At 36.0% G+C, this 15,086-nt stretch overlaps 1 protein-coding gene across 1 annotated transcript in view; it reads right to left on the bottom strand.

The window, feature by feature from the left end:
- Positions 1–421: 421 nt before the first annotated feature.
- Positions 422–15,086, bottom strand: part of LOC115209226 (aspartate--tRNA ligase, cytoplasmic) — a 51,497-nt gene continuing 36,832 nt past the window's right edge. The window contains exons 9-15 of the mRNA XM_029777497.2: positions 12,566–12,713; positions 11,741–11,809; positions 6,214–6,334; positions 5,024–5,104; positions 3,896–4,007; positions 3,445–3,516; positions 422–1,497 (exon numbers count right to left, since the gene is read on the bottom strand). Coding sequence (XP_029633357.1) covers positions 1,406–1,497; positions 3,445–3,516; positions 3,896–4,007; positions 5,024–5,104; positions 6,214–6,334; positions 11,741–11,809; positions 12,566–12,713 — 695 coding nt within the window. The 3' untranslated portion in view covers positions 422–1,405. The remainder of the gene's footprint in view (positions 1,498–3,444; positions 3,517–3,895; positions 4,008–5,023; positions 5,105–6,213; positions 6,335–11,740; positions 11,810–12,565; positions 12,714–15,086) is intronic.

The following is a 15,086-nucleotide window of genomic DNA, read 5'->3' as shown; positions in this document are numbered from 1 at the left end:
AATAAAAAGAAAAAGGAATAATTTTATGATGAATATAATGAATAAGGAATAATTACATGAAATAATAAAGTTTATTCATTAAAAAATATTCGTTAAAAAAATGTTTTCAAAAGTCTAATAAACTTATTTATAACTGACAAATGATTAATTTTAATTAAATAACTAATACTGGTTTTTAAAATCACAGATTTAATTAAATACCAAAAAAAAAAAAAAAAAAAAAAAAAGTACATGCACCATTCCCATCATAGATGCATCACATTCCTGATAATCTTGCTGTAATGTGTAATTCTATGATAAGAAACCTATTTCCCCATTGACTCCTATCTAACAGGTTTCCTATGTTACAGAATGGTTTTCAGGAATGTTATGTTCCTGTAAAGCAGAGGATGCTTATACTACTTACTTTTTGATAAAAAAATTTGATTATAAATGTCTAACCTTGTCTTCTTTATTCATTATTTATGAAAAATACATGATTTTTCTGCAAAAAGTGGATGTTGATTGTAGACATATGGTTTAGAAAACACTGAATTCATCCATTTGATACCAACCTGCCTAAAACTGCCCCTCATTGTGTAATACAAACTGTTTCAAAGTGACCTAAATTAAATTAAAACTTCCCATCAAAATTCCATGTTAATTTATGTCTCAAACATGAGTTTAACAATGTTTTCTAATCTTAAGTATAAGGCTGGCAGTTTTGAAGGGTTGGGGTAAATTCATATCATCAACTCTGTCAACTCCAGAAGGATGAAAGGACAAGTTGACCTTGGTGGAATGGGGATCTCAGAACATAAAGAGCCAGAAAAAAAAAAAAAATACCGCAAAGCATTTTTCCTGACATTCTGATTTTGCTAATCCAATGTTCTTATACCAACTTAATCACAAAATTATTTTTACTAAATTTTTGATTGGTTTCAAAATTAATTGAAATGAAGGCAGTGTATTTCAAGAGAAATGTGGTAACAAAAAGTTGAAAGAAATAGTAAATTACCAACACAAGTTTGATATTAGTAGTTGTCTGTATATGGTTTTGTATAAAATAAGGGCAGTGTAGTATACAATAAGATTTTATACTAAAATCTTATTTCAGTATAATGATAATCAATATTACAATTAGTACAATGATTAAATGACTGAATTCAGAGGGAATAGTGTTGCTTTATGCCCATTATGCTCTTAAGGCACACAAGCTTCAATGTAACACACCCAGACATCCCAATTTTGAAGGCCTAATTATCAACAAACAGTATTTTGTGAAGACATTTTATTTTTTTAAAAGAATACAAAATGTATTAAATTTAGTGTAAAAGACATTAACCAAAAATAGAAAAACCCAGCTTTTGTTTATTTTTTTCATAATTGATAAAAATAAAAATATCTCATATTTTAAAGATAAGCCCTAAGGAGTCAGTCGCTTGGGATCACGTGGGTAAAGAGATGTCTTCCTAATGTTGTCCAGGCCCAAGTAGAGCATGGTGACTCGTTCACAACCTGCAAAGATAAAAGAAATATGCAATGACTTTGTCGTTTCTTGTTCAAATTTGTTAAGCAGTTCACTTCCAAACCACATGATTTCAGGTTTAGTTCCACTGCATGGAATCTCAGGCAAATGTCTTCTACTATAGCACTCATCCATACTCTCAACAATGCGCCCTTAAATATGGTTTCTGATTACAAATATCTTGGGTCATACATATCATCTGGAAAAGACTTTCTAACTAGAAAGGGTATGGCCTGGTCAGCCTGTAATGACATGCATAAGATCTGGTCATCAAATCTAAGTAGAGACTTCAAACTTGAAATCTTCAAAGCCACAGTCGAACCAATTCTACAATATGGCTCAGAAACCTGGACGTTATCAAAGAAGCTTGAGAGGCAGTTGGATGGAACCTACACTCGCCTCCTTATGAGAGCTCAAAATCTCTCGTGGAAGCGTCATCCAACCAAAATGCAAATATATGGGAAGCTACCACCTGTGTCATCTCTTGTGAAAGGTAGGAGAGTCCAGTTTGCTGGACATTGTTGTAGAGCTGAAAAAGAGGTAATTTCTACTCTTCTCCTCTGGAAGCCATCTACTCGCAATACCAGAGGGTGCACACTCTCCTACCCTGATGTAATCTCCAGGGATACAGGCATCCAGAAACAGGACCTCCGTAATGCCATGATGGACCGTGAAGTCTGGCGTAGCATGGTAAATTCCATTGTCTCGACCACGGTCGAACAATGATGATGATGATAGCACTCCAAAGTCTACCAAAGCTTTAGGAATGGATATGTTAGATGGAAACTATGTGTGAGTGTGTGTCCCCTTGTCTTGATCTGACATTACAGATGTAAATGGATGTCACTGTCATACATGTAGTGATGTTGGTTTCCATGTGAATGCATGTTTAACCAAATGAAAATATTACCTTAATTGGAAACAGGTGAGGTTTGATGACAAGAAGGGCATCCAGCTATAGAAAAATCTGCCATAACATATTCCACCTAACTTATGCAAGAAAGGAAAAGTGGACTTTAAAATGATGATGATGGTCTTCATATTACATGCTTCCTCATGATGGTAGGAGTTGGACACTTTGACAGAAACTTGAATCTGTTCTTATTAGAGTTACAGCCTTGCTCGATGAGTTGGAGGATCACATCTGGCTCAGATGACTTAGTTTTGGCATTCTTCCTATGGTTGGACACTCTTCTTAACACCAACCACTTTACAGTACTAGAATGACACCAGTACTAGAGAAACTGCAATGCCATCAACGTAACTAAAGAGTCTCTTTGACAGTTGTCTGTGATTAATTCACTTACCATTTTACAAAATGTAATTTTTTTCCCCCTTGGCATCAGCACTAAAAAGGTTGCCACGCTCTCAGCAATAGACAAAAGAGTTTTCTCCAGGATCCCTGGACTGGAGATACGTAAAAAGCACTATCCGAATCGTGGCTGATGCCAGCGCCACCCCGACTGGCTTCCGGGCAGGTGGCACATAAAATGCACCAATCCGACCGTGGCCGATGCCAGCCTCGCCTGGCACCAGTGCAGGTGGCACGTAAAAAGCACCCACTACACTCACGGAGTGGTTGGCGTAAGGAAGGGCATCCAGCTGTAGAAACATTGCCAGATAAGACTGGAGCCTGGTGCAGCCTTCTGGCTTCCCAGATCCCCGGTCGAACTGTCCAACCCATGCTAGCATGGAGAACGGACGTTAAACGATGATGATGATGATGCAGAAGAGAAAAATGACATGTATACTGAGTTCAGGTAGGAGCAACATAAAGCCAGTAAGTTTGAATGAGCAGAGTCCATTTAGTAATGACAGAACACGGAAACAGGACTCGGCTTATCAAGGGAAGTGGGTCAGTGACTGGAATTTCATTGAGTTTCATGATATGTATGTGTTTATTAGAATGTATGCATAAATAATGTAGATTTCCTTACCAATTCCACCACCAGCATGTGGCGGAGCTCCATAACGGAAGGAATCAATGTAAGCTTTAATCTTCTCAAGATCTGAAAAGAGAATGAATAAATAAAAGAAACATGAAGAAGCCTGTCGTATGTATGTGTGTGTGTGTGTGTGTATCTGTGTCTGTGCCCCACCGTTGCTTGATAATCAGTATTGGTTTGTTTACACACCCCATAACTTAGTGGTCCAGCAGAAAGAAACTGACAAAAATAAGTACCAGACTTTAAAAAAATAGTACAACTTGTTCAAGGTGTTGCCCCAGCATGGCTGCAGTCTAATGATTGAAACAAGTAAAAGATAAACAATAGATGAAATAGCTAAACATTTTAACATTTAATATCCATGATACGAATGAAATATGTCCACTACATTCCTACTTATTAAAATAAAAGTGTACGAATATTTTAGAGACAGTAAACTTACCAATTCCATGTTCTTTTGCACGTTCCGTCAAAAGATCAGGATCATGGATTCGCTGAGCGCCAGACAAAATTTCTTCTCCTCGCATAAACATGTCATACGAATTTGAAGCTTTCTAGAATTGGAAAAAGCAAAAAGTTCATTAAAAGTCATTTTTATATATAGCCTCGTCTGGCACCTGTGCCGGTGGCACGTAAAAAGCACCCACTACACTCACAGAGTGGTTGGCGTTAGGAAGGGCATCCAGCTGTAGAAACACTGCCAGATCAGACTGGGCCTGGCACAGCCTACTGGCTTCCCAGACCCCAGTTGAACCGTCAAACCCATGCTAGCATGGAAAACGGATGTTAAACGATGAACAACAGTTGATGTAGTTATTTAGCCTCAGGTCCGTCTTCACTGAACAAACCTTATGATCAAGGATGTTCAAGTAGCGACCATCCTGACTTTGTTCAACACAGAGTATACCCAAGACCATGTTATATTTGATATACACACCCCCTTCACTTTTTATAATAGGATGTGATCTGAGGGAGATTTATCTGCTATTCATAGCATATCAAACAACATAGCTCTTCCTTTGGCTGGAAGATTTGGTTGCTACATTAGAGCATCAAATAAGATGGCATAAGAAATGACATAAAATATAGAAAATGGGGCGGGGTCCATGATTTCTAGCTTCTATTGAGTATCGTATGTAGCGTAACATGCTTTCTAAGTTGTTTTAACAACTATAAAATGAAGACAAGGAGCTTTTTTTTCTCTTTTCTGATACCTTAGAGTAGATAGGGCAGTATTGATAATCTTTATAGAACTTTCTAGACTTGTTGGAGAAAAAAGAGAAGGAAATCATGATTTTGCTGCAGTAGCAAATGGTATATCTATCTTCTGATTGTTTATAGCTGAGTAAGCTTTTAAAGACCAGGTGGTTGTATTAAACCAAATAGTACTAAAGTCAATTGACACAATCACCACCTCACAGCAGGTGCAGTCCACCTGGCAGAGTTCCCACAAAGTGTTGTCTCGTCAATTTCAATGATGAGGCATAAGTTGAATTGAGGTTACAGAATTGATATAACATAATAATGTCACAGGGCCCAAGGATTGAAGATAATTGAACAACAAACTCACTTTATTATGAGGATCAGGCATCGTGTAGAATGGTCGAACTGCCAATGGATATTTGTCCAAGATGAAAAAGTCGGTATCATACTGGAAATGAAAGAAAAGAAACAAAGCTGTTTAGAAAAAGCAGATTTATTCATCCAAGACAGAGTTGAAGATAATACAAAACATTTTAAAAGCTATTGCAGCACAGAAGGTGTTTATAAGCAATTTAAATACACACAAAAACCCGCTAGATTCCCTTCAACATTTAAATTTAATTTGTCAAAATATTTTTGTCATTTTGAGACCACGACCTGTTCACTGACAAAATTCCGTGGTCACTTGCTATGCAAGTACATCTCCGTAATTTTAAAAGTGTCAAATTAGAAATTTGAAACTATAAGCCAGGGCAACTGTAGGGGTGCTGGTGCCCAAGGTAAGCTGAATTTTGGCACCCTTATATAATTTTCAATTTTTTTGCAAGAAATAAAAACTGTAAATGTAGAAATAAAGTGTTCATTACAACTTATTAAATGTAAAAAATAAAATATTTATTTTAATTATTGTTTCAGATTTTGAGTCAAGGAGGTCTATATAACGTCCTTGGTTTGTAAAAATGTATACGGTAACATCCTTTATTATTATTGTGTATATAACATAATGCAAACATATAGCTTTTTTGTGCATTTTGTTTGCAGAAAATAAAGAAATAACAGTAATAACGTTTAATAAATGTTGCTTACTGCAAGTTATGGATGATTCTTTTACGACTTTATTGCTTTCAGGCTTAACTTAAGGTATTTTCGTGCCCGACATCACAAAATGCGTCTGAATAAACATTGCCGGACAGCAAATAGAGACTCAGACATTGCTTAGAAAATAATTTTCATTTTTAACCTCGTATATAGTATGCACAAGGGATTTTGACCTTTAAATTTTGGGAAAAAAATGCGGATTATACTCGAGGATTTGAACATAAAACAGGTAGAATATTTAGGCCAGATACGGCTGGTTTGAATGCTGAAGGGTTAATGTTTGTAAACTAACATAATCAAAGATTATTTTTAATTGGTCCACACTGATTAAAATAAACCATTTAAGTGAAAGCAGATTCAATAATTTTGTAGTTATATCAAATATTTTTATCTAATATAGAAAATTAAATCTTTAAGTATTTTAAAAAATACACTTCAAAACAAAAGCATACCCAATACCTTAGCTTTGACAAGTTTTCCCAGAAATTTCTCACTTGGCGTTGAAAGATCATCCTCATCTCCGATTTCTATACCATTGTTTCGTAACATCTGTACAGCTTCAGGAAATTCCAGACGCAAACTGTGATGCCAGAAAAGAGGAAAATAATGTGAGATTTAATAGAATAAAATAATTACAACATTGCATTATTTGACAGTAAAAATGAAATACCATGTTTACTAATGCTGTCATAAGGAAATACCATCTAATTGTTTTTAATGAACAATGTCTTGAAGCGAATTATTAAAATAGTAGAGATATGATTTGTAGACAATGATTTTTATTTTTACAAATGCATGACCTTTTGTTTTAAACCTAGAATAAGTAATTACTACAGTGTTTTATTGAAATATAGGTATAAATGCCAGAAAGAAAGAAGAAAAAGGTAAAACGATATTGAAATAAAAGAAACATTTAATAGACCAAAATAACATAATTTTTTAACATCACCTACTTTCATAAAGCATATTGCTATCTTTTGATGTATTGTCTCTAAAGAGTGAATTTAGTTCATGAAACAATTGACAAATACAAAAAATGACTAAGAAAATAATCATTCAACTATTTTTCTGAAATGATTAAATGATTGAAAATGATGAGGACACTGCCTGTGAGTTGTTTAGGTTACTTGTATACTGGGTGAGAGCAGAAGGTAAATTTTTTATGAACAATATCTTGAAGCAAATTCAGCTGTGAATAATAGGTTTTGGCACGTAAAAAGCACCATTCGAGCATAATCGTTACCTGCGTTGCCTTACTGGCACGTGAAAAAAACATTCGAGCAAGGTCATTGCCAGTGCCGCTGAACTGGCTCCTGTGCAGGTGGCACATAAAAAGCACCATTTGAGTGTGGCTGTTGCCAGTACTGCCTGACAGACCCTCATGCTGGTGGCACGTAAAAGCACTACACTCTCAGAGTGGTTGGTGTTAGGAAGGGTATCCAGCTGAAGAAACTCTGCCAGATCAGATTGGAGTCTGGTGCAGCCATCTGGTTCGCCAGGCTTCAGTCAAATCGCCCAACCCATGCTAGCATGGAAAGCGGACGTTAAACGATGATGATGATAATGATGATGAACATGGTCATATAGTTGAGAATTTTTTCTTCCTACCCACATGATTTCAGGTTCAGTTCCGCTACACAACACCTTGAACAAGTGTTTATTACAATAGCCCTAAGCCAACCAAGGTCTTGTGAGTGAATCTGACAGGTAGATGCCAAAACAAAAAAGCCCATCATGCTTGTGTGTGTGTATATTCAATTACATCTGTGCTTCTCCAAAATCTGCTTCACTGGAAGCATTGATGTTGCTGTTATTTCTCTTGCCAAGGAATCATCTGTTGGCTTTGCACCTTTGAAGGTGTGTTGAATAAAAAGATCAGTTGCTTGCAAAAAGCAGGGAATGGTTAATGACAGGAAGACTAACTGGCTGTAAACACTGCTTTGATAATATACCTGCCTAATTCATGCTAGGATGAAAAAACAAATACTTTAGGTTAAAAACCCTTTGAATGGTGGTGGGGAGAGCAGAAAGCTGCCTGTGTGAGTTAAACCATGCATCTTCTCTAAAGCAGAACATAGATAAGGATACACATCATAGAAAGACAGAATGGACTAAACAGAACAGGAGGATACACATGGATGGAAAAGTTGCAGAAGAGGTCACAGATGTGTGGCAAAAGATTTCCAGATAATGAATATAAGACAAAATAAGAACAATAATAAATGAGTGAAACATGAATATATAGTGTGTGTGTGTTTATTTGGCAAGAAAAAAAATTATCATTCTGAAATATAGCAATATCAGTTTCAACTCACAAGTTCACATCAGGAACCCCGCAAAACAAATTCATAAACATGAGGGTTTTTTTTTTTTAACCCAAAGTCATTATCATCAGCTAATGGTTTTCCATGCTGGCATAAGTATTTATCATAATCTATCATTTATAGCTGACTTTGCTTTGAGAAACGTTGCTAATAAAGACTTATTTACATGTTTCTTAATACTTCAACATTTGTATTTTAAACTAGCAGTATCGCACGGCGTTGCTTGGGTTTGTAAGGGAAATAACTATATAAGCATTTTTAGAGAGTTACTTCCCTTATAGATGCCAATTCGGGCTTTCTTAGCCATTTCTGTTTTGGTGTCTTCAAGCCATGAAGTCGTTGTTCTAAAAGAACGCTGGTCTCCTTGACAACACTTTACGACGTTGATTTCCTTACACTCCCTTCCCCACAGCTTCACGAGGGAGGGAAGAAGGGGGAGAAGCAAACAGGTGCAGGTGTGACCATGGACGCCATCGACACACGAAAAATTATGCATTAAAATGGAATAAAAAATGATGTTAAATTATTTATAAAATCGTAGACTCATCGTAGACGCGCGCTAATACTCAGACGGGCTCGATATGAATCACGACTATAAGATACCCGAATTTGGTTAAACTGCACCGCAAAATGTGGGAGTAGTTAGGAATCTAAATCGAAGGGGACAGACACTCACACAACTACAGTTTTATATATATAGATATCAAAATCAATTTTGTCTTTAAGAATATATAAAGACTGTTCTTAAAAATAAATCTTTATATGCAAACATTTAGAAGATATTTAGAAGATACCGATTGGATGAGAAGCAAATCATGTGATAGAGTACTTCCATGTTAATGACAGAATTGTATTATCTCTCATATTTTCTTATATATTGCTGTTCATAGAATAGTAAGTTATTGATTTTAGTAAGAGGATGAAAGGAAGTTGCAGTCAGAGCACTAACACTAATGTAACTAATTCTATAAAGCTGAGTTTTTTCTTTCATTAAAGCAGTAGAGATATATGATTTCATAAACAATGATTTTTATTTTTACAAATGCATGACCTGTAGTTTTTTTACCCTAGAATAAGTAATAATTTGCTTTATTGAAATATAGGTATATATACCAGAAAGAAAAAAGAAAAAGATAAAACAATATTAAAAGAAAAGAAACATTTAATAAATCAAATACATATAATTTTTTAACATTATCTACTTTCGTAAAGCATATTGCTATCTTTTGATGTATTGTCTCTGAAGGGTGAATTTAGTTCATGAAGCAACTGACAAATACAAAAATGACTAAGAAAATAATCATTCAACTATTTTTCTGAAATGATTAAATGAATAAAAATGATGAGGACAGTGCCTGTGAGTTGCCTAGGTTACTTGTATATTGGGTGAGAGTTGAAAGTAAAAATAGTGATCGATAGGTAAGTAGGTAGATAAGCAAGCAGATAGAACTTTTAAAAGAAGTAGCTTATTGCAATATTGGAAGATGAAATATGACTTCTCATTCTCCTGTCTTTCTGCATTTAATGATGCATGCATATACATGTGCACATTGATACATTCTTACACAACGACAGTATTATGTCTTTCTGCCTCTCAGTATATAAGAATGTATGTACACAGATAAATATACCCAGATTTCTTAACAAGATTGCTAAAAAGCATTTAATTAAATTATAATGCTAACAATTTCAAAAATAAGAAATTTTTTTTATTTTCGATAGTTGTGTCTTAAGTTAACAAAATGTTTTTAACGATCATGTTGAGTAATGAGTGTATGTACATATACACCTGCACACTAATAATAATAATAATAATAATAATAATAATAATAAACATTGTGTACAGTGCTCAGGTGCACTACAACTCATCTAAAGTGCATATATAATCAGGTGTAGTTTCGATGGATTTCGGGAAGCATGAGGGCCTTAAAGGATGTAGTGTCATGGCAGTCAACAACTGACGCAGGCAGTTTATTCCATGCTTCAGCAACTCTAATAGATAATACTGTTGTCATGTATGTATATAGATAATACTGTCATGTATGTATATATATAGATAATACTGTTGTCATGTATGTATATAGATGTATATACCTGTGTGTACTTGTATACGTGAGTCATTAAAAACAGAGATAGGGAAAGGGAGTGAGAGATGTAGACAGAATAGAGATTCATATTTTTGTTCCAATGTCTTTAACAATAACATTGAGAAATACAGGTATGTGTCTGTATACATTTATACAGAGGGAGAGAAGAGGGAAGTTGCAAATCAAATTGGAACTTATGTTATGGATGGACAGATTTCACAAAAATTATAATAATGCCTTCTTATGCATGAAAATGAAGATTAGCACCAACCATAGATTTAATATTTAATGATGTGATATTTCACAGATGCTTTATTTTGGATACCAAATGCAAATTGACAGTTATCATTGATTCAATAGGTTGATGTGAAATTTTTAATTTGCCCATGGATAGATGAGATGCTGAGATAGCAGCTGTTAGGATTGAAAATACTTTCATGGCTTCAAGTCACACATCTAGTTGTCTCGTTGTTCAACCTGTCAGAAACAGCAGCCAAATTTCCTTCAGATCACATCCTGCAAAAAGAATGGCAAAGGGGTCTCTGTTGGTCAGGACTGACCCTATAGCTGCACAAACAAGTGTAGACCTTGGCAAGAATTTTTGAGGAAGAGTAGCAGCTGCCCGTTCATTTAAGTCTTTCCTCTCTACGCCATGGATGTACATTCAAAAGAAATATTGCTGACTTAGATAATACAGTTAGGCATCAATGTCGTCACAGATGTTTCTGTCAAAAAGCACAGAGCCAGAATAGATACTGCTAGGCATCATGCACCATTCATTAACAGCTCTGTCAAGCCACCAACCTAGACTGGAACATATTGACTTTGCAAGAATGAAACGCATCTGTGAAAAGAATGGTGATGTTACCACCACCATTATTTAATTTTCCCATGCTTGCATTGGTCAGATGGAATTTGTTAAGGTGGATTTTCTACAGCCAGATTCCCTGCTTGTTAGCAATTCTCATCTCTTTCCAAGTAAGGTATGTCTGGCCATGGGAAATGGCTAGACATGTTTTCTCGGAAGATTGGAAACAAAGGACACCACTTGCATGACAGAGACTACATTTACAATTATAACATGATGTCAAGGCAAGGAGACAGTAACATACATACAATGGACTTTTTTCAGTTTCCACCTGTCAAACCCACTCACAAGGCTTTGGTCAGCCTGGGATTATAGCAGAAGACACTTGCTCAAGGTACCATGCAGCAACACTGAAGTTGAGACCATATGGTTAAGAAGCAAACTTCTTACCACACAGACATGCCTATATGCCTATGCCTCATGATATGGGATTCTATTGTCTTGGATTCACTGTGCCCAGGAAAAAAACAATAGGATGGTCAAGGCTGGAATGTCTTTGTTTATAGGTCTGTTCTATGACATTCATATCAAGCATTACATCATCAACAGCTCAGTAAAATTACCAGTGTATCCTAGAGAATAAACAATAACTACAAAAAAACTTTTCTCACCATCACCCTACACATGGCAAACCTTGCTTGCTAGCCATTTAGCAACCAGTTTTAATATTTTTGTGAGTAATGTGTGTATGAAAGGATAATTTTTACCTTGGCTCCAAAAATTTGAAAGGTTCAGCAGGAAATTGTTTGTGAACAGTTGCAATTTCTTCAGCAAAACTGAAAAGAAAGTTTGAAAAAGAAAAAAAAAAAAAGCTGTTACAGAGATCTGGCAAAATATTAGTGAACTTTTAATCCAAGAAATTATCATTATACATATTCCTGAGAAATTAATAGTTCAACAGTTTTCCATACTGTTTCCATCTCACAATTTTCACTCAGATGGCATTGGTTAGTCTATGGCTATAATAGAAGTCACTTATGCATGATGCCATGCAGAGAGATTGAACCTGCAGTTCCATGGTTGCAAAGCAATCTTCTCAACTACACAACCATGCCTGTGCTTGCATCATGTATTAATATAAGTCCAACAATATAATGATATAACATTAAATTATGTTTGTTCTATGCATTTAAATTGTTTGTATTATGTCCATTTTTCCATGGTACCAATGGCTTGGATGAACACATATTACTGAGGTATTGGTTTGCAGCCAGATGCCCTTCTTGTTGCTAATCCTTATCTGTTTTCCAAATTGGGGATTCTTTATATTCCATTTGTTTTTGAAGGTAAAGAACTAGAAAATATCAACTAACATGTTTTTCAATTAAATTTCATGCAAAGTGCAGAAGTAAACATTCACCCTCATACACACGCATGTGCATACCTGTTCATGCTATCCATATTTGCCCCTATGTATCAATCAGATTTAGAATGTGTTGGCTGTATATTCAACATGCTGGAATCCTCTACAGTTGTTCAGTTTTTATTCAACCTCAAATCCTTAAACATCAACCACAGTCATAGCAACTTACTTGTCACGAAGGCCTTTGAAAATCGCCACAAACAAATCACCAATTTGGTCAATAACTTCATGGTAGTGATACTTGAAAGCCATTTCCAAATCCAGACCCACAAACTCTGTGAGATGCCGATGAGTATTGGAATCTTCAGCCCGGAATACTAATTAATAAAATATATATACAAAACTGGTTTACAGGTAGAAAAACATACACAAAAAAGAAATAATTTTGCTTCGTAATTTTCAGGAAAACAAAAGGGGAGAGGAGGGAGGAAAATTTTTATTGTAGAGTTAAGCTTGTTGATGAAAAGGAGATAGTTATAAACATCATGTATGCTACACCTGTTACACTGACTACAGGTAAAATATGAGGAACACAATTGGTCAAGGAAGGTCACATAATGTCATGATGGATATATCTTTTCCATTATCTACACACTATTTGGCGACAGGGAGTGGCTGCCACTTTCAGAGATTATCATCTTATATATATATATATATATATATACACACATATGTACATAAAGGGTGCAATGGGTAAATTTCATATGCCCACGGGCATATGGCTTAGTGGTTAAGAGCTCGGGCTACTAACCCCAAGATTCCGAGTTTGATTCAAGGCAGTGACCTGAATAATAATAACAACATTGGAAAATACCTTAGGAATGAGAACCCAGGTTTGAAATTTCCCCAAGACACCCGATGAAGGCTGGAGGGTGTATCAACCAAAACGTTGTGTTAACAACAAACAAGATGAGGACAAATATCCGTCAATTGTAAATAATGTACATAATTCCTCATCTCTTAAATATAGAACTGTAATGGGTAAACTGTCACCATTTTCTACATTTTAATTTTGTCGACTACGCAGTATAGTAGGGTCAGTTGAGCACTGTCTGTGAGAAAAATAGCACCATGAAGCAATTCACTCTGCCAGAAATTTAGAAATGAGATGCTGTACTGCTTGGCATTTGCACCAGAAGCTCCAATATGACTTTTCAGAATGACTGGGTGTCAATCTGAGGACAGTGCATGTAGTGAGAGAGTACACCCAGTCAACATCATGGTGTTTGGAGTGATCACTAGTGATGGCAACATTATGCCTCCATTCATATTCCCACATGGCCTCAGACTCAATACAGAGGCCTACATCAGGTGCCTGGAGGAGGTAGTGCTGCCCTATGTCAAGAGGGTGTCTGCTAGAAGACTCTATGTCTAGTAATATTGGTAAATATATCTGCTAAAATGAGATGTCAGTTTTATTTTCATTTTTGAGTAATTTAGATGACAATATATTCACCATACCCTATATATATATATATATATATATATATATATATATATCGGTGACACGTAAAAAGCACCATCCGATCGTGGCCATTGCCAGATCAGACTGGGCTGGTGCAGCCTTCTGGCTTCCCAGACCCCAGTTGAACCGTCCAACCCATGCTAGCATGGAAAGCGGACGCTAAACGATGATGATGATGATGATGAAAGCTGAAATTTACAGGAAAACAAAAGATGAAGACAGGTGTATGAACAACAATTCCATGCTACTTCAAGTTTCACAAGCCCCCGACTGTGCCTGTCTCCTTAGGCTGATGGAAATTTCGAAAGAATGGAGAGGTACAGGAAGTCCAAGATAGCTACCTGTAGATGGGCTACAATTGGTTGAGGAAGGTCACATAATGTCATGATGGATAACATTGTTTAGTAAGCGACAACAATTACTTGAGTAAAGAGAGTTTCTGTGGCTGCATGGTTGGACAGGAAATTGGTGGCAACATATACATATGCATGATGATAACTGTGTGCATGTACTCAACTTGACATCATATGATGGTTGTAAATGAGCATCACTATCATACAAGCAGAGTTGTTCATTCCCAGTCTTCTGTGGAAAATATATCTGGCTATCAGAAATATCATTTTGCTTGGAAACAAGTGAAGGTTGGTGACAGGAAGGGCATCCAGTCACAGAAAATATGCCTTAACAAATTCTACCTGACCCATGCCAACATGGAAAAGTGGGCCTTAAATGATGGCAATGATAATTATTCTGACTATATTTGACAATTGTTGATGTAGCTAATGTTTGCTTATTAAATAAGATCAGAAGTTATTGTTAGGCCTAACTCACAATGACCGATATCCAAACTACAGTGGAAAAGGCTAGCCACTGGATTTGGCTAAAAAGAGACGATGAGCGATAGCGCGAAGAATATTGAGCTTTATTTGATAACCAGTTGATCAAGGAAGCAGGGCCTCATATCAGTGAGGGGGGCTGGTGCGCATTGATGCATTCGAGAGGTAGGCCCCGAAACGGCACGCTTTTTCTCCTGATGACTCCATACACTTGCATGTGCAAGTTGTTTGCAAGACATCTATACTTGACAATTGTTTATGTAGCAAATGTTTGCTTATTAAATAAGATCAGAAGTCCGTCCCAACATTTTTCATTCAGAGTAGCAGGAAGAGAAAGCTAAGAGACATTTGTAAACTAAGAATATGACAAAAACAGAAGTATATCAATT

Source organism: Octopus sinensis, linkage group LG3 (genome assembly GCF_006345805.1).
Source record: "Octopus sinensis linkage group LG3, ASM634580v1, whole genome shotgun sequence".
Classification (NCBI taxonomy): Eukaryota; Metazoa; Mollusca; class Cephalopoda; order Octopoda; family Octopodidae; genus Octopus; species Octopus sinensis.
This window is presented reverse-complemented; position numbering and strand designations above follow the sequence as displayed.